The 20448-nt window shown below is 41.6% G+C and overlaps 1 protein-coding gene across 1 annotated transcript in view; it reads left to right on the top strand.

Annotated features, from left to right (window-relative positions):
• The window catches only part of znf608 (zinc finger protein 608), a 46131-nt gene that overhangs the window by 22626 nt on the left and 3057 nt on the right, over window positions 1–20448 (top strand). Inside the window, exons 2-5 of the mRNA XM_076078936.1 lie at window positions 1129–1399; window positions 10500–10587; window positions 15666–18117; window positions 19107–19548. Of these exons, the coding sequence (XP_075935051.1) occupies window positions 1129–1399; window positions 10500–10587; window positions 15666–18117; window positions 19107–19548 (3253 nt within the window). The remainder of the gene's footprint in view (window positions 1–1128; window positions 1400–10499; window positions 10588–15665; window positions 18118–19106; window positions 19549–20448) is intronic.

The following is a 20448-nucleotide window of genomic DNA, read 5'->3' as shown; positions in this document are numbered from 1 at the left end:
GTCCCAACGAGGGTGAATATTTGCCTCTTGCAGACTCCGTCATGATGGAGAGATGTAGATGAATTAAAATAGACGGGGTGAAAAAAAAGAAGGTTTTCTAAGTCTGGGTATAGTTGGGAGATGATAAGCTGCCACTCAATATTAGGAAGTCGGTAACTGCAGACTGCGGATTTAATAATGAATCGTGTGACATTTGGAGAAAATGCCTCGTCTTCCAAAATGTCCTTCCACTACTCAGTGGGATCCAACATTCAACATATCAGATGTCACTGATATTAAAATTACTTTAATAATCTTTTTACTTCTATTATTGACAATATTCATAACAGCACTGAACCTACATTTCAATACATTTAATTATTAACTTGTCTTCGTTGGTAATATGTTATCTTGGATGTTATTATCGTATCTTTGCTTTTATCAACTTATCTTCATTGTCAATAGCTTGTCTTCATTTTTATTGACATATCTTTGTTGTAATTAATTATCTTCATTGTTATTCATTTATACTTATTTTTATTATCTTATCTTCATTGTCATGAGTGTATACTTATTGTTATTAGCATATCTTAGGTGTTAAGAACATATTCTACTTGGAATTAACATAGATTACTAGTTATTAATTTATCTTCATTCATATTAATTTAACTTTTTTCTTATTATCTTATCTTCATTATTATTATTTATTTTCATTGTTATGAACATATCCAAGTTGTTATTAACGTTTCTTAGTTGTTATTAACATATGTTAGTCGTTATTATCTTATCTTTGCTGTTCTTATTTTATCATTGTTGTTATTATCTTATGTTGATTGTTTTAAAATGATTCGTCATCGTTAACATATCTTATTTTCACTGTTGATATCTTATCTTTGTCTTTGTAATTTAATCTGTCTTTGCCTATTTTTAGTGTTATATATTGTATTTTATTTTGATGCTCAGCAGGGAGGGGGCAAAAGCATTTCACATCTCTTCATCATGTACAGACATGTTGAGTATGTGACAAAAACAATTTTGAAACGTGAATTAAACTGATTAAAAGCAAAGATAAAGTAGAACTCAAGTAAAATGACAAATTGCATTGTCTGGTTGATTTTTAAAAAATATATCCCCTCCTTCTCCCTCCAGGTGGACCTCATGTTCACGGTGCCAGCTCCCCCTGCTCCGGGCCACCCCGGGGGCCCCGCATCCTCCCTGCCCTCGGCCCCTTCCTTCTCCCCTCCGGCCCTGCCCACCTCCAACCCTAAGCAGCTGGTGGTGAGGACGAGGTCTATAGGCACCAACACCCAGGATGGAAGCGTCTCAGGAGCACTGGAGGGCGACTCGGCCTGTCTGGGACCCTGCCAGCCCGGGACCAGCGTCAACCTGGAGGGCATCGTCTGGCATGAGACTGACGAGGGTAAGAAGTGTTTCTGAAAAGTAGTAGTGAACTCTATCAAAGCAAGTTTAAAGGGACGGTTCACCCAAATTATAATAATCTAGAGACTTTGAGACGCTTCTCAGGTGAATGGAATCGACTCCGTTACTTAAAGCAGATAAAAACGTACATTAAGTGGGACTATTGTTTTTGTTTATCGAGAATCAAAAATTCGTTGAGTTTTTCAATTGCACAAATAAAACCCCCTCTTCCTCCTCCTCCTCTTCCTCCACTGTAATGGGTTGGCGGCAGAAATTCGAAGCAGATATTTGAAAATGTCGCAACAGAAAACCAGAACTGTCTACATTGCCAGAATGCGATAGAGTTCAGTAGAAAGCGATCTCTTTTATTAACGGTGCATACCTTGTGATTTTTAAATGCGTCGAGGACTTGAAAGCCAGTAGCAGTGTTTCAACCTTCAAGTAAAACCTCAGCAGCTTTTCTGATCCTAAAGCATGACTTGACTTTGACAAAAGACTTTTTTCTTTTTGTGGAAAAGCCCACAGCCACCTTTCATGGCCCTCCTGCTGTTTTTACATTTGAGGATTAGTGGTTTGTCATTAAATCTGTGACTCTAAACCGACTGAGAGGCCGATGATCACAAAACCTTTTTTCACTGAACGCAGGCCGTGTGAAAGCAAGGTGGGAAAAATTCAGCTGCAGGTTTCCAGCAAACGGTTTGTTTTGTTCCTCCTCGTTCAGACTAAAGGACGTGTTGTTAGCAGGATTAATTCAACGAGGGAGGCTGTTTTTAGAAGCTGATGAAGCTTCCAGGGGAACAGTCTGTCTGGACTCAAAGCTGAGTCAATAGTCTTCAGCTTTACTGGACAGCAGAACTCCAGAATCTTAATAAAGGATTTTAATGATTTAGATGATATATTTCTGCAGGGTTTGCAAGAATTCATAAGAACCCACAAGATCAGTTTTTATAAATATCCATGCACATTTTTCAGACAGAAATTGGTGCTTGGTGTGAAACGGCTTTTCCTAATGGAGTTGGTTCAGTTGTTATCATGTGACCTCAATATGGAGTTGTGGTCATGTGATAACATATCGGTGTACACAGGGAAGATCCAGTCTCTTCCTCCAGCCAACACCGACTCCCGGTTGACTTTGACTCCTTTTCCGGTTGTTTTGTCTTGATGCTTGTAGGCCGTTTGTTGAGCGGTCTCTTGTCTGCAAATAATGACTCTCATGCGTCCGAAACAACGGAGGACGTAGCGTACAACAGGCCTGAAGAAAACCGAAAAAAAGCATCAGGATAAACCGCCGTCCTATTTCCCCAGCGTCAGCTCTCCAGAAAAGCACCACTTGTATCACATTTGCACATCCTGACATCTGTGCTGTTGCTGAGGCAGTAACAGTGGTGCAGAGACACCGGCGGGTCACAGCTGTGTTCTGGACGCTCAGCCATATTTTAAACAGTCCCCGATTGTTAAAAGAGATATCTGGTGAATATTCTGAGATTGTTCTCTGTAGATACTGTGAGATCTAGTTGCTGATGAAGGTTTGTAGAGCTTTGAGTCTGTGGCCTCTGCTTTATATCCTGCTGACTGTTTGAAGTAAGTTTGCTGCAGTGTTTCTGATTTGTATTTCTAGTCAAACACAAAAAGGTATTGAGTGTTTGACTGAGCCGGTGCTCTGAGACACTGTCACTGTGGATGACCGTGTCAGGAAAACAACACACAAACAATCAATCAGTCAATCTTTATTGGTACAGCCCTCCTCATGCAGCTCAAAGTGCTTCACAGATGACTGACGAGTCAAAAATAAGAAAAGTGGACCGTGAAAACAAAAGAAAAGACAAAGAATTTAACAATTTGAGAAATGTGAGACGATAAAAGTAATAAAGTAGAATTCAGTCTAAAATAACAGAAGTGTTAAGCTCAACCAACCATCTCACCAGAACCTTAACCAAGTCCTTGTTGCACCTGAATCTCACCGAACATTAATTATACATGTGGAGGATCAGACGAACAGATTTAAAAAGCTGAATCTTTTTAACGCTCTTTGCCTCCGTGGATTTACCACATTGGGCCAGATACCAATTGGGTTCCGTTACAACTAGTGTGGGTTTGAAACACATAATTATTCCACCAGAACAGATAGAAAGTTCTCATCTTTTTTCATTTCAAACGCGTTCCAAACTGAAATAACTGAAATATTTTTAAACATGGCTGGATCTCCTCACAGGAGCAGCTTTTTTGGCGTTGAGTCCAAAAACGAGAAGAAAAGCAGAAAGCAGAAGCCCGCCTTGCCTCACCGAACGATACCATGGGAGTACCGGGCGGCGGATCAGACGGCCCGATGATTCACCCAGCCCACTTCCACGCCGCGGCGCTTTGATAGGCCGTTAACGAGGACAGCGCTCGGCGCCGCGGCCCCTCGGCGGAGGTGTAATACCTTACCGCGGGCTGCTAATGAATAATCCCGTCTCTCTCTGTGCCCGTCTCGCTCTGCCAGCCGCGGGGGCCTCTGAAGTGGAGCGGTGAGGCGTTTGTATCCCGGCCCAGTATTAATTAACTCCCTCCGCCCAGACAACAATCAGAATAGCAGAAGAAGAACAAACAAAACAGAACTCGGGGTATATGTGTGTATATATATATATATATATATATATATATATATATATATACAGTATATATATATATATATATACAGTATATATATATATATATATATATATATATATATATATATATATATATACTGTATATATATATATATATATATATATATACTGTATATATATATATATATATATATATATACAGTATATATATATATATATATATATATACTGTATATATATATATATATATACTGTATATATATACTGTATATATATATATATATATACTGTATATATATACTGTATATATATATATATATATATATACTGTATATATATATATATATACAGTATATATATATATATATATATATATATATATATATATATATACAGTATATATATACAGTATATATATATATATATATACTGTATATATATATATATATACAGTATATATATATATATATATATATACAGTATATATATATATATATATATATATATATATATATATATACAGTATATATATATATATATATATATATATATATATATATATATATACTGTATATATATATATATATACAGTATATATATATATATATATATATACAGTATATATATATATATATATATATATATATATATATATATACAGTATATATATATATATATATATATATATATATATATATATATATATATATATATATATATATATATATATATATATATATATATACAGTATATATATATATATATATATATATATATATATATATATATATATATATATATATATATATATATATGCTGGTGGTCCAAAACAGACTTCCTTCCAGACCTTGAAAGGTAAAAAGAAAAAAACCAACCAATACAATGTAAAATATACATTTATGAAGTGAAACACTTAAAATGAGAAATCGCAGCACAAACCTCTTCCAAGGCTGCACAACTCTGCAGTCAATCAATCAACTCCAATTTCTTTATAATTGATCAATCATTCAAGTCATTCAGCAAGAAAAATAAAAGCCAAATATTCTCTGGTTCACCAATGTGAAGGTTTTCTGCTTCCCTGTTTTTATATCATGAAAGCGTCTTTGGTCATTTGAAGCTGTGGAAACTTTTCCACCAGCTGCTATATCGTTTTATTGTATTTGTACACATAAGACTGCATCAAGTCGGGATGATGAAAAAGACCTCCACAGACCGCCCTCACAGAAGAGTTCTGCTGTGGACGTATTTTAGACATAAAAGAATCAATATCAGTTAAAGGGAACGCCATAATTAGAATATTTACACCTCTGTACCTTGATGTCAGACAGACCTTCATGACGGGGAACTGAAGATGTTTTCTACCACAAGACTCCATTCACAGAAGCAGTGATTTCACCTCAGAACACAGGAGTCTGGTCTACTTCTGCCTTCGAACAATAACTCTGTGTGTTATTGTGCGCCTTTGGTGTTTTAAAGGGTTAGTGTCCTGAGGGTACCGGTCTACAGAGGGTACCGGTCTACAGAGGGTACCGGTCTTAAGTGCGGTCCAATCCTTGGGCCCTGCCTCCTCGTCGTCCACCAGAGCTCGTGTAGCTAACACACTGATTATGGATAAGTACCTCATACAACCCCAAAGATCCAAACTGTCCCTGTAAGAGCAGTAGTTCATGAGAAAATAGTGAAAATGTTCAATAACGTCCTCAAGAACTCCTTTAAATGAATCCTCATCCCTGAACTTTGCAGCAGATTTCACCCAAATCTGTTCACATATTTATCTTTTCAGATTCTCTTCCTAAGAAACGAGCAGAGAAGCACGACTGAACACTTGCTCCTCGCTGGAGAGAAAAATCATTGCAAAGGGGAAAACATCAAAGCTTTATGTTTTCCAGGTTTGTGAGAGTAAACAAACCGCAGCAGAGCAACGGGATTCATAAATAATGTGATGCTAAATCTGGCGTTATGCAGAGATTTAAGGCGGCGATGTGCTGCTATATGCAGACGTGTACTTTATTTGACATACAGGGAGAGTCCTGACAAAGATGGAGGGACAGAAGAGGGATAAAGGAGTGGGAAAATGGATTCAGTCTGACGGATAGATGAGGAGGAGAGAGAGAGAGATGTGAGGAGATGGACAGAATGGCAGCCGAGCTTTCTGTCTATATCTTTAAAGCACCGGGGGGACGGAGAGCTGAGAGGAATGTAAAGACGGAGACAGAGGGGACGAAGAAGGATCGTCTTTTAACGGACAATGTCAGAGTCAAAGAGAGGAAAGAAGAAAAACCGACGAAGACAAAGAGAGACATGAGAGAGTATTTTTATTTTATTCTTTCATCCTGCAGCTCGGGGGACTATATCAGGAGGCGGAGGGATAAACCGAAGAGCACCCGCCTCGTGACGGCGGAGCGATACGAGGGGAGGACGCCGGCTGCATCTTAATTAAGCAGAATACTAATTGGAAAGACAGAAGAAGAAGAAGACGAGACCACCATTTCGTTTCAGCCCCCCCCCCCTCCCCCTGTCTCCCCCTGTCTCCCCCGTCTCCTCCCTGCAGGAGGCCAGAGTCTGATGAGCTCTAATCAGATGGTGATTGGCTCGACTCAGACAGACAGACTGACTGAACGTCTGTCTGTCTGACTTGATGAACAGAGATAAAGTCAATTACAAGGATTGTAAATAATTACTGTCTTCTAAACACGCACGTTAAATAACCACAGTAACCACAGTAACCACAGTAACCACAGTAAAGTAGCTGATGTGCCCTTAAAGGAACAGCGCATCATTTCTGGGGAAGTACGTTTATTTAAAGCTTCTTTCATCCAAATCCACCGTGAGAACTCAACATAAACACACACTATATCTGAGACAATAAAGAGAGCACGTTAGCTTTGCACAAATAATAATGGAATGTGGAATACCATTTTACCAAAGTAAAATACAGACAAACAAAACACAAATACCTCGAGGTCTGCATGCTAGGAACAAGGGAACAGTGTTCTGGTGTCCTTGAAACCCACTCAAAGTCCATTGGACCGGCATACATTTAGACAATAAAACTGAAGTACGCAAGTTACATGGCAAATAAATAAACGTTGACTTCTCTTTTCTCACATGTTGGACCCATCCTCCTCCTCCTCCTCTACACCGCCCGGTGTGTGATTTAGCAGTCTTAATACGTCCTCCTTCATGATTATGTGGATAACATACATAGAGAAATTCTTGGTATATCTATGAATTACGGCGCATTATTTTTCGTAGGTAGACCAGCCTGCATTGTTACACTGGCCTCTATCAAAAAAAAGGCAAAAATGACCCTAAAAAATGTAATTGAGAAGAAGAAAGGATCAGGTATAACAGCAAACATACAGCCTGTAAAGGTTTTCACACAACAAATATCACATTTAACTAAACTACACTTGTATACAACTCGTTAGCTAGTAACGTATCAATAAAACGTTATATAAGTATTATCAAACGTGGGGTTATGTTCCGTCACTGGCAGCTCTTGGTTAGATAAGCTCGCAGTCTGCTTTAATACAGAAAAGGTCTGCAGTGATTTCACAGATTCATATTAATCACACGAAGCCAAAGCTTCATGTGTTAAAGCTGCATTCTCTCTAGTGTCCACCAGGGGGCGACTCCTCTGGTTGTATAGAAGTCTATGAGAAAATGACTCTACTTCTCTCTTGATTTATTACCTCAGTAAACATTGTAAACATGAGTTTATGGTCTCAATCTCTAGTTTCAAGTCTTCTTCAATACAGCATGATGTTCATTTAGTACATTATGGTCCATTTAGAGTCAAACAGACCATAAAGCAGGGGATGCTTTAGGGCGGGGCTACACGGTGATTGACAGGTCTCTACCAGAGACGTATACAGCGTCTCTACGTCACTCCTCCTCAGTCCAGATATGGTCACTTCCTGTTCACTGGCTGCAAAAAACCCAACATGGTGACTGCCGTAATCCAGATGGCGACGATGAAATCGTCAAACTCGAGGTCTCAAAACATCAGACCACAAATCAATGAGTGACGTCATGATGACTACGTCCACTTCTCATAAACAGTCTATGGTATTCACATTAAATTAAAGCCATTTAACTCTGTATGTCTGAACTGCAGTTACAGAATCAGCAGGTCAACAGAGTAGAAAACAGCTCACAGTGGGAATGGATGTGAACTCTGGAAGGAAAGACATTCATTTTTAAGTGAAGTTTAAGTGTTGATGTTTTTGTTCAGTCTGCGAGGAGGCAGAAAAGGAAGAGAGAGAACTTTTTTTTTTTCTGAATCTCAACAAACAAACCCTGAAGTCACTGAGATACAGATGCTCAATTATTTTTTTAAATCCACACAGCTCAAGTCTTACAAGACGTTTTATGAAGACGTGGGGCCAAACTGTTACTGGAACTAGAACACACTGACGGGTGGATTCACAAAGAATGGATCGCAGTCGCTATCTGCCCCGTCCCCGTCCCCATTCTCTCAAGATATTACAGCGCAAACACACCCATGAAGTTCAGCAGCTGAGTGCAATTTGTCCTTTTGCGTCTGAATCATAGTCTGTATATAAGAAGTGGACATAGTCGTCGCGACGTCACTAATTAGTTTGTGGATGTTTTGAAGCCTCGAATTCGGCATTTTGGTTGTCACCATCTTGGATCTTTTGCATCCGATGAACAGGAAGTGACCATATCTGGACTGAGGAGGAGTGACGTAGAGACGCCGTATACGTCTCTGGTAGAGACCTGTCAATCACCGTGTAGCCCCGCCCTAAAGCATCCCCTGCTTTATGGTCTGTGTGACTCTAAATGGACCATAATGTACTAAATGAACATCATGTTGTATTGAAGAAGACTTGAAACTAGAGATTGAGACCATAAACTCATGTTTACAATGTTTACTGAGGTAATAAATCAAGAGAGAAGTAGAGTCATTTTCTCATAGACTTCTATACAACCAGAGGAGTCGCCCCCTGGTGGACACTAGAGAGAATGCAGCTTTAAGACATGAAGCTTTGACTTCACTCTTCAGAACCGGAGGTTGCCGCCTGGTCTGACTGTAATTGTCCATGTAGGAAAGTATAGAAGCTCTTAAGGTTGATGTGTTGGTTGTTACGGGTGAAAGTCAGCCGGAGCAAGAAGGATAGATGTGAGGTAAAATAAGTTTCATCATATATATTCATATATTTTACTTCAGAGCTACTTACAGAGAATTTGGGAATGTTAAGTTGTTGACTAATCAAATCCATCCAGCTCCACTCGTCTGTGTGAGTGTGTCGTGATGGCGGTGGCCATCGGGCTCAAGTGAAGAGCAACAAGTTGTGTGTTGCAGTCAAACCTGGTTCTGAAGCTGAAATGCATCCAGGATTTGATTTGCTCCGCGTTTTGCCGCTGGCACATCACAAAACCGAAGGTTAATGGTTTTCAAATGTCAGTCAGAGAGAGAGGAAGAGGAAGAGAGAGGCATTTATATTTCAAACAGCTGAGAGGTCGTCAATTCTCGGATTAGAGTTTAAACCTTGAAGACTAAATTTCTCTTCAGAGCACAAACAGCTGACGGGAACGGAGCGCTGTGTGTTTCCCTCCTCTGATGTTTGCTGACCGATATCAGTTTGAGCGATTTCACAAAAAGGGGGTTTGGAAAACAATTTGAGCCTCTTTAAAGCTGTGAACTCAGTCCTTCACGTTCCCACGTTTTTTATTCCCAAACAGCTGCTGCTCGTCTTTTTTCTCTTTTTTATTTCTGCACATTTGTCTTTTGTGTGTTTCATTAGTTTCCCTATTAGATAGAAGAGAGAACAAAGAAGTGTGTTTCTGCAGCGCTACAGAGGGTGATGTACGCAGCTGAAGAAGTGTTGTTCACAAAGTCTGAAACAGGATGAAAAGCTCCTTTCAGACAGTTTGATTTGTTGTCGTCTGACACACCTGTGTCACAGTTTGAGTCCGTTAACAGACAGACGTTTTGTGTTTTTATTCTGATTGATGTCAAAACCACTCGTCATCTTTTGAACCGTTTGATTACTGAGTGAAGGACAAACATTTTGGGATAAAACTTTAAATGTCAGCAAAGGCTGTTATAATCTACGGCCCAAACCTCAATCTCCACACTCTTGGACTCAGACTTTGAGAGGAGTTCCTGAAGACTTCGTGAGGGTTTAGTTCTGTCCCGCTGACATTTTGAGCCCTTCATGAACCCTTTACCTAAGTCTGCATTTATGCATATGTAGCCTGAGGAAATGTACCCACATTGATGATTTGACGACTACCTCTCATCTCGTTAGCAAAGAGCCTGGAAGACGTTCAAATTAAGGGATGAAAAAAAGAAATACCCGCAATTGTACATAAAATGTTAAGACCCTGAGGGTTCAGGGTTTAAGGCCTTAGGGAGAACACTGGGACCTAAAACAAACTGCCAATATTTCCTCTTGAAGTCCTGAACCCTGTGTTGATCTCTTGATACTGATTGTGGTCTCAGTAGATCCAGTTCTAACCCTTCCTGTCTCCGATGGACAGGTGTGCTGGTGGTCAATGTGACGTGGAGGAAGAGAACCTACGTGGGAACTCTGCTGGACTGCACCAAACACGACTGGGCTCCTCCAAGGTGAGACCTGCACACATCACAGTAGACTATATGTCATCATAGTAGACTATATGTCATCGTAGTATTATCATTAAAACTACTTGTTTTCATTTTAGGAATATCGCCAGTCCGACCTTTTAAAAAGATTTTAAGATGCTACTCACTTACTTTTTCATTACCAGCCGTTTATCGATTGTAATTCCCTTTTTACTGGATGATCTAGAAAGTCTAAGAAGAGTCTAAACTAAAACTGTATCTTTTAGAGCTGATTTTGAGGATATAATAATATAATAATCTTTGAATATCAGAATGCCAGAGATTAAAGATCTGTCTCTTTAATCTGGCTTTTAATTTGGTGTTATGTTATAGATTTAATTTCTGTTTTTAATTATTTCTTTAATTTCTTTTTTTTAAACATTTGATTGTGTAATTTTTATCTTGCAAAATGGTATTTATTGTTGTTTATTTCTGTTTCGTGAAGCACTTTAGGCTGAATGTTTATATTAAAGGTGCTATTTAAATAAATAAATTGAGTTATAGCATTTCCAAAAAAACGCTCCAAACTCCCTCTCAGTTGAGTTATTATTAGATAAGTTATTAAAAACACTGAGCTGGTGGGTTTGGGTGACGCTGTCGGCTGCTATAAAAGGTGTGTACTTAATACTTATTGTTTGAACGATGAAAAGTTTAATTCATAAGCAATATTTGTCATTTAGAAACCTGAGTGGCTTTGTTGTCTGAACCTAAGCAAGTGTTTTTATTTGAATTCACAAAGAAAGTACGTGACAAAGTTGGGATTTTGGATATTCTTAGTATTTCTTCAGGTTAGTGGAGGGTCATGGTCCTGGTAACATGTTGGTATACAAAGCGCTGCTTCCTAAACACTTCCATGTGTTCATGTATTAAATGCAGCTAACATTGACTTTAAGAAAACAGCTCAACATGTCGTTGAAGTTGGATCGTGATTGGCTCGTCATGTCGTCACAGTTAAACACAGATGTACACATGTAGGACACTAACAACTGGAGAAATCAGGCCTCAAATGATACTATTAAAATAAATCTATTGTTGTATTTTATTCTAATTATAGACGTATTTTAAGGTCAGACCCTCATATAATTATTAATTAATTCTGATTCTTCTCCACGTTAATTCATTTTATAGTTATTTTGATTGGCTTTTATTTGCTGTTGATTGTTTATTTCATTAACCAAAAAGAGAACTTTTTAAGTGCTGTAAAGTTGCTTAAATGATATATATATATGTATATGTATATATATATATATATAACAAACCTGACGCGGTCTATCAGCGGCTCTGCCTCACTTAACCCTTTGGACAACACCTTACCTGCATAGTATCAGTGATCATTCTATTACGACTTGAATATATATATATATATATATTCAAGTATATATATATATATACATATATATATATATATACATACATATATATATATATATATATATATATATATATATATGTATGTTTAAAAGAAGGCTGAATTGACTGTGGCCTGTCAGCTGTTGTTCTGTGATGAGCTTTAACAGAAACTCATCACAGTGTTTGTTTCTAATTGCTGAGTAGAAACTGTGACGGTCTCTCCTCGCGGGGCGGAAGCCTCTCAATTATTGCTGCTGTACATAAATGATTGTTGTCATGGCAATTACAGCTTAATCTCAGAAACCAGGGACTAAATTGCTTCTTCTTTTTTTCATTTGGTTTCTGCAGCTCTCTCTGTCAGCGGGGACTGAATGTCGTTTTTATTATATAATTCAATGGAATGAAATGTTCCCACTTCGTTGATTTATTATCAGTCCATAAATGAAACTGTACCCTAAAGATAAAACGACACAATGATTAAATTAAAGCACGAAATATGACTAAAAACATAAAGAAAGTAAGTTATTATAAAAAATAAATTAATAAAATAAGTGATGAATTTTTCAGCTTTAGTAGACAAACTTAAAGCTGCTACAAGGAACTTTAATGTTGTGTTGATTGTGTCGCCCCCTGTGGACTAAAGTGGTAGTGTCTCTGAGCACCAGAGTCTCTTTAGAAAACCTCTCATGTTACTGCAGCAGGGTCTGACAGTCTGCCCCTCTCAGTCCTGGTTCTGGTTCTCCCGTGCCCCCCTTCCCTCCAGCGGGTCCAGCAATACGTGCTGGGTCTCCAGCAGCGTGGAGTCGGTGTTGACTCCCAGAGAGGAGAAGCTCTGCTCCTGGAGGAGGAGGAGGAGGAGGAGGAGAAGGAGGAGAAGGAGGAGAAGGAGGAGGAGGAGGAGGAGACGCTGCTGCTGCTGCTGGGAGCTGAGCGCTCCTCCTCCCTCCGGAGCTCCGACTGCAAGTCCAAGGCTGCAGGTGAAGCCGGATCTGGGTCTGTCCACGGTGAACCGGTCTCTGCTGGAGGATCTGGGTCTGTCCACGGTGAACCGGTCTCTGCTGGAGGATCTGGGTCTGTCCACGGTGGACCGGTCTCTGCTGGAGTCTGAGCTGGAGGAGGTTCTGGTGAACCTGCATGAGTTCATCTGGTTTCAACAGAATCCGACCCGGTGGCTCCGATGACGAGCATTAAGAATAACTCTATAGAAACAGACCATCTTCTCTCTGATGGTCTCTGTACTGATGGAGGTCTGATAGAGGATCAGGACTACACTGAGACTGGTTCATATAGAGGATCAGGACTACACTGAGACTGGTTCAGGACCAGATAGAAGTTCCTCACAATAACTTCAAATTGTATCAAATCATCTAAACTAGATTACTTGGTTGTAGGCATGAGAGCAACAAATAACCTTGAAAGAGTCCAAAACAAATCCATAAAATATGCAGCTGGATGTTTCCAGCAGCTTCAGTGACATTCAGGGACACGCTGATGTAAAAAAGCAATTACAAACATCATAAGAAACGTTAGATATCATCATTTTAAAATCACAGAAGGGGACAAGAACATCTAGTCCCAACGTGCTTTGCGGTTCCATTAATGGAAGATGATTAACGCCCAAAACAGTCTTTCCAAGGTCAGAATACATTCATTGAGTCCTGCAATGTAGTGTCACAATTAATGCACTATAAGGCGAGCACATATGCACGGTTCAGGGTCCGGCTTGGAAGGTAGAGCTTTCCTCTGTAGATAAACATGAAGCAATCTCAGCAAACAGGTTTTTGACATGAATAACAATGTGTGAAAGTAGAGAAGCCTGTTGAGAGTAAAGATGTGAGGCGCTCTGGTAAACAGCATCAAAAGACTTCAGAGACGAAGGGACATCGTGTGAATACAAAACGTCTCCGTATCAAATACAGAGATGGTCGTGGATTGTACAGGTTTTTTTTCATGTTATCAAAGGAGAAGCAGGAAGAAAAATCAATTTCTATCCTTGACGTCTGGATAGAGTGGTCAAACATGAGCCTGGAATGATAATCAGTTATTTTCTAGTTTTTTTTTTTTTGTCTGATGGAACAAGAGTTCAATTTGGGTGAAGATAAGAACAAGTTGTTTCTGGGGTTAGAGCCTTTCAGGAACAAGAGAAACTGCTCTTTTTTCCCAGTTTGATGTTTTGATGTTTTTTGCAGTTTTTCAACCAGAATTGAAAAAGCTTTTCTGCTTGAACTTGACATCATAGAATACGACGTAAAATGATACAATGTGAAACGAAACAATACAAAGTGGAAGAATATGATACGATACTATGTGATACAACAAGTTGTGATATGATGACATGATACAATAAGATGTAAAACAATACAATGACAAACAATAATATTTGATACAATACGATCACATTTTATGTAATTCCACTTGATATGATATAAATTGACATGTGATACGATACAACAGGTGGTTTCCATCCTGTTGTTTTCATCCACATTTACAATTTGTGTATTCAAAAAACGTGGAAATGTCAAAACATTTGATAAAATCTTCATCGCTCCAAATGATCTGATGTCACCGTCCTCACATTTATACATGGAACCAACATCCATGTCATATTTCCATCCAGTTTTTTTACATTGTTATATTTAAGGTTCAACTGGCGCTCTTTTGATTACGTCTTCTTTTGTAATGTGCGATAGTTTTCCGACTGGAGAATTGGCACCACTGCTGCTTATCTGCTTATTGGAGTCATTCACGTTTACTCTTGCCCATTTTTTCTCAAAAATTCGGTAAAACTTTGCGCTACATATGGATGAAAACATGGCTAATGTGCAATGTGATAAGAGTTTGTAATATGGTGTGATACCATATGATGGCATTGACACCTTTTTTTGTTACGTTGTCACCATCTGCTGGACTAATGAGGACACTGTGTACTGTGGCTACAGGAAGAAGTTGGAACGAAAACTACCACAATGTGTCTCCCTCGTACTAATAACACTAAAACCAGACCTAACAGAACATTGTATTTGTTCAAAAGAGTGGAATAGAGTGGCTAAAATGTGTTTCAATCTTCCCAAGTTTATACTTATGTCTTTTTTTTTTTGGATGGTTGCCTTATATCTTTTGTGAAACACTTTGTGACATTCTAATATAAAGTTATTTACTTCCTAAAAGTATCTGCTTCTCTAAGGCTATATATATATATATTATTGATGGCCCCAGATATACAAACAGAAAGAGCTTCCTTTGTCTGAGGTCTCGATTGATTACTCAGCCAATCACTCGTGAATCCCATTGGTTTATTGGGTGTAGGCTGTCCTTTTACACCCATGAAGACTTAGCACTAGATGGAGACAGGATCAGGGGGAAGCTGGAGTTGAATTACTGTGTATTACTTGGCTGGGACGGAGTTTAAAGGAAGTACAGACTAGAATACTTTTTCGGTTAATCTTACAATGTATATGTTCGTTTAAACTAACATTAACGTGCTTTAAAAGTAAGAACTAATGCATTTGCGCATTTCAGATTTAATAAGAATTAGCTGACTCTGGATTAAGCTTTGTGGTTAGTGGGGCGCTGCATGAGCACCTTCTTTTGACCGGCCAGTTACGATACATGTTGTTTTGATACAGGACACAACACAACAGCACATAATACCTCTGTATCTCATTTCATTTCCATACTGTCAGTAAGTATTGTTTTCCTCTTCTTGTGTCCAGGTTTTGCGAGTCTCCCTCCAGCGACCCGGAGTTGCCCGGTGGGCGTGGCCGAGGAAAACGGATGCGAATGGCCATGGCCGAGCGGCCCTGCGTTGAGCCGGCCCCTGCAGCCAAAGTCAGAGGTCTATCGCAGCACAGGAGCCGCGGAGGTGGTGTGGCCGGAACCGCCGCACCCATCCACAGCAAGGGTAGGAGAGGAAGCCTGAACCTCATCAACAGCAACTGCCGAATGCCTCCTTCTTTCTTCACCGTGGAGGACGTGAAACCTACCAACAGCACCTCCTCTCTCTCGTCTGGGAAGCGAAAGAACAAACCGCCAGCTGACCTGGACCTCAGCCTGGTCTCCTGTGACGACGTCAAAAACGGGAACGGGAAGAGGATTCGAGCCAAATCCCGCAGTGCCCCATCCACGCCGCAGGGCAAATCTGACCCCTCGTTCATGGACCCCGGAGGTGGTTGCGCCTCCTCACCTCCTCCCCCGCCCATCCTCATCGACTGCCCCCACCCCAACTGCACTAAACGCTACAAGCACATCAACGGCCTGCGCTACCACCAGACGCACGCACACCTGGAGGCCGAGGAGCAGAGGAAGCCTGAACTGGAGCCCATGAAGGACGGGGAGAGCGAGGATCGACTGTCAGACTGCGAGGACATCATCAGCAACTTGACGTATGACCTCTCGGAAACAAACAGCACCAATGTCAACAGCTCCTCTAAGAAACCTGCTCCTCTATATAAGGTGACCACGGTGGGATCTCCTAAGAACAGACGACTACTCCTCAGCACTGACCACAGCCCCTCGGTCAACCCCAAGACCAGAAGAACCTCACTGCTGAAAGACGGGCTGATTGACGACCTTAGCAATCTGCCCATCATCTCCAACATGACCGTGGTTCTGGAGAACTGCATGGTCCCAGACAGGAACTCCACGGTCGAGATGCCCAAGCTGGAAGCCGAAGGCTTGATCGACAAAAAGGGAGGCACGTGCGACAAGGGCAAGAAGGCCAACGGGAAGGTAGATAAGCTGTCTAAGTCACGGACCAACCGGCCGATCGCTCCGGCCCCTGCTCCCCCAAAGCTGATCGCCATACCCAGCACGGCGTATCCGACCGGCACAGCCGATACTGCCACCTCACCTATAGCAGCCATGGGCCTCACATGTAAAAACCTTCCCCTGAAACCCATCAAACCAAAGCTGAGCATTGTTGTGGAACCGAGCCTCGTCAAAGCCACCATGGTCACCTGCAGCAAAGAGACCAGGAAGAAAGAGAAACGGAGGCTGAAGGACAAACACAACAAAGACGCGCAAACCAGGACGCCTAATGGCGACAGTGGTGGAAACAAACTGGAAGATGGTTGTGGTGGTGGTTCCAAAATGGGTGTCAAGGAGATTTCTGGAAGCCTTCTGAAGGAGCACCTCAGTAAGCAGGATGTAATGAACGGGCTGACGGAGAGCCAGGAGAGCCGGATGGCCAGTATCCGAGCCGAGGCCGACAAGGTGTACACCTTCACCGACAACGCCCCCAGCCCCTCCATCGGTGGCTCATCGAGGCTCGACTCTGGTGGTAGTTGCCTGGCAACAGACAGCAAGAACAACAGCCCCGCCTACTCCGACATCTCAGATGCCGGGGACGACGGGGGATCCTCTGAATGTCGCTCGGATGGAATCCGATCCAAGTCCGCCTCCTCGGCCTCTTCAGAGGCGAGCTCTAACAGTAACCACGGTAGCTCTGGTAAAACCCCGCCCACTGCATCTGCCCCGCTGTTGAAAGACCCCCAATCCCCGTACTACCACGGCTACGACCCCTACTACCTGCAGGGGTACATGCAGTCGGACAGGCAAAACAGCAGCAGCGTCGCCTTCCACAAAAGCTCCGGCCTCGACTGCAAAGGGAAAGACAGAAAGGAGGATGTGAAAGAGGACGACAAAATATCCTCCCATGAGTTCTCGGACTCAAAGAAAGGCGACGGGCCGCCTCAGTCTCAGCTCCAGCTGGCCATGAGCCAGACCCAGACCGCCTTGGCCCAGTCGCTGTACTACGGCCAGTACTCCAGAGGCCTGTATATGGACCAGAAACTGTTGCTGGCCTCCAAGTGCTGCGACCAGACGCACGGCGCCAAACAGAGGGGCGAGAGGGGACAGGGGTCGAGAGACAGTGAGGACGATAAACACATGGTTGGGGGTTCAGCCGGTGGACCCATGCTGGGTAAAAGTCCAGATGGCGCCAAAGGTTGCTGTCCCAAACCCGTCCTGTCCTACGTGGAGATGAGTGAGAGGGGAGAAAGAGGACAGAGTCTGGGCGCGAAGGTGGCGCACGGTGGCATGGAGGACCAGCACCAGGTCTCGATGAAAGACTGCGACGACATCAAGTCGCCTTCCTCTTCCTCTTCTTCATCACTCCACAACCCAAACAGTCAGACAGATCTGGACTCAAATGTTTCCTATTCCAGTGTAAGTTTCTCCCTCTGTCTCTAACCCGCCGCCGCCGCTGATGGTGTTGTTGGTGTGCTTTAGCGACTGCTGTCGAGTGTCACAAAGAGATTAAAACACACATTGTGTCAAGCTAAACCAATGAGGTGCTAATAACAAAGACCGTGTGGCTTCTGTGGTGCTGTAGCTGTGGTTTGACATGTGCTACTTTAGTCGTTTTGGTTGGAAATCAGAATCGTGTGGTTTGATTTGATGGATGCAAATATTTTTTTTAAATGTTTGACTCAATGGGGGAAGCTGCAAATGTAAAAACATAAACACATAAAGGAACAAAAGAAACAGTTCAAATATATTATGTGTTGGTTTTTATATATGAGCTGCTTGTACAGATTTGTTTTAACCACGTCATCTCACGATGCATTAACTCTAGCCATGCTGCGTCTTGTAAGAAAAAGGAAAGGGTTGTGTGACTTGAATGAAAGCCATGTCTGGGAGGATGTTTTTTGTTTTTCTTCTTCAGTTTGGCCTAAATTCTGCCGTTGATCATGTGTGAGACGTGTCTTGATTGGTGTCATTGACGTTGGAAACACCACACTCCTCACATCCCACCTCTGATTGGCCGCCTGCTGTTGAAAAACGCCGTCATCCTCCATCAACATCCCACCCAGAGCCAGTGATAGATGGTCTGTCTATGGTTCTGTTCACTCCAGCACAGTGTTTCCTCTATAGTCGGTCAGCAGCGGTGGGCCGCCGCACAAAGAAATTCTCCTCCCTTGTTAAACAAGACAAATGTGCAAATGAAAGTCATAAATTATCCTCCAAATAAAACACAAAATAATCATTTAGTTTTAGCTTTGCAACTGGCCATGTAAAACCAAAACCGGAGACAGAGACGTGGACCGAAGTTGAACCGACCACGCCCTAAAAATGACTCCCACCCACCACTGTTAACAAAGAATTATAGGGGAAACACTGCAACTAGCACCAACACTTGTCCCCCATCGATCTAGCCCTCAGACGGCCCGGCCTGGGCTCACTGCCTCGCTCACAGCAAATACTCTGAGCTACAGCATGGGGAGGAGGCCGAGGAGGGGGAAGCAGACAGGGAGAAAGAGTGGGGAGCTACCGTGGAGCCTGCCGGGGCCAAGATGACCTCCGGAGGAGGAGGTGTGTGCGGAGATGCTATAAAAGCCAGGGTCCACGATCTCCCGCCCGCCATCGACTTGGAGGATCCAGACAGACCGGACGGGCTGGATGATCAAGGTCTGGAGCCGATGGGAGGGCTGGCCGAGGAGCCCCAGAACGCCCGGGCGGCGGTGTCTCCTCCCATGACCCCCCAGCAGCCCTACATCCAGTACCAGCACTCCTCCTACCCGCCCTACCTGGCGATGTGCGAGAGCGGCGGGGGCTCCTACAGAGGGGTGTCCCCGACCCTGGTCCACAACTACCCGGGTAAGAGTCTGCGTAAAGGTGTTACTTTAAAAAGGAATAGTTCAACATTTTGGTAAAATACGCTTGTTGTGGAGAGTTAGACGAGAAGATCAACATAAGCTATAGTTAGCGTAGCTTTAGAGTCAAACTGTTGTTTATAATCTGAGCTATGCAGCAAGTGAGCGTATTTCCCAAAATCTATAACTGTTCATTTTAAGCATCACTTACCAATATCTTTAATATTAAAGGAAGACTTCACCTTTAGAACGATCCTCTGTACATCAATGACTCACCTCATAGTACCTGGAGTTCTTGAAGAACACTTTTTCCTCTCATGTCTCCACCGTGAACAAAGAATCATAAAAACTGAGAGAAGTCTTTAATTGAAGTAAATGTAGGAAAACACTGTTTACAAAGCACCAATAATCCACTCGCATGCTCACCAGAGTCTCAATTTCAAAGAAACTCTGAAGTTTCCGGGAAACGACGTGTGAAGACAATATGCTGTTTATATTTTACGTGGAATATAATTAATATTTACAGTATTTTTAATCGGCATTTATCATTGTTTAAGTCATTTATAAATGCTAGAATCACTTTACATTTACCAGATGGCATTAAAGCTATCACTGTGATTTACATAAAGGAGTTTTGTGATAGCAGTGTAGATGTAGAGGTTTTAAGATCTTAAACTCACTCACTTCATTCTTGAATACTCCACAATATGATCCAATGCATGCATTTATGTATTAGTTAACCCCAAATGTGGGATGAACCCCAAAAAGTATCCAAGCTGCAGCTGAATTTGCACCTTTAATGAAAAATGAATTAACAGTTTTAAGGGAGGTTTTCAGCGAGATTTTAACGCAACGATTTCAAAGCATTAAGGCACAGAGATAAACGCTAAAGTCACTTTATTTA

This window comes from Anarhichas minor, unplaced genomic scaffold, assembly GCF_050575085.1.
Source record: "Anarhichas minor isolate MPS153535 unplaced genomic scaffold, ASM5057508v1 ptg000068l, whole genome shotgun sequence".
NCBI lineage: Eukaryota > Metazoa > Chordata > Actinopteri > Perciformes > Anarhichadidae > Anarhichas > Anarhichas minor.
This window is presented reverse-complemented; position numbering and strand designations above follow the sequence as displayed.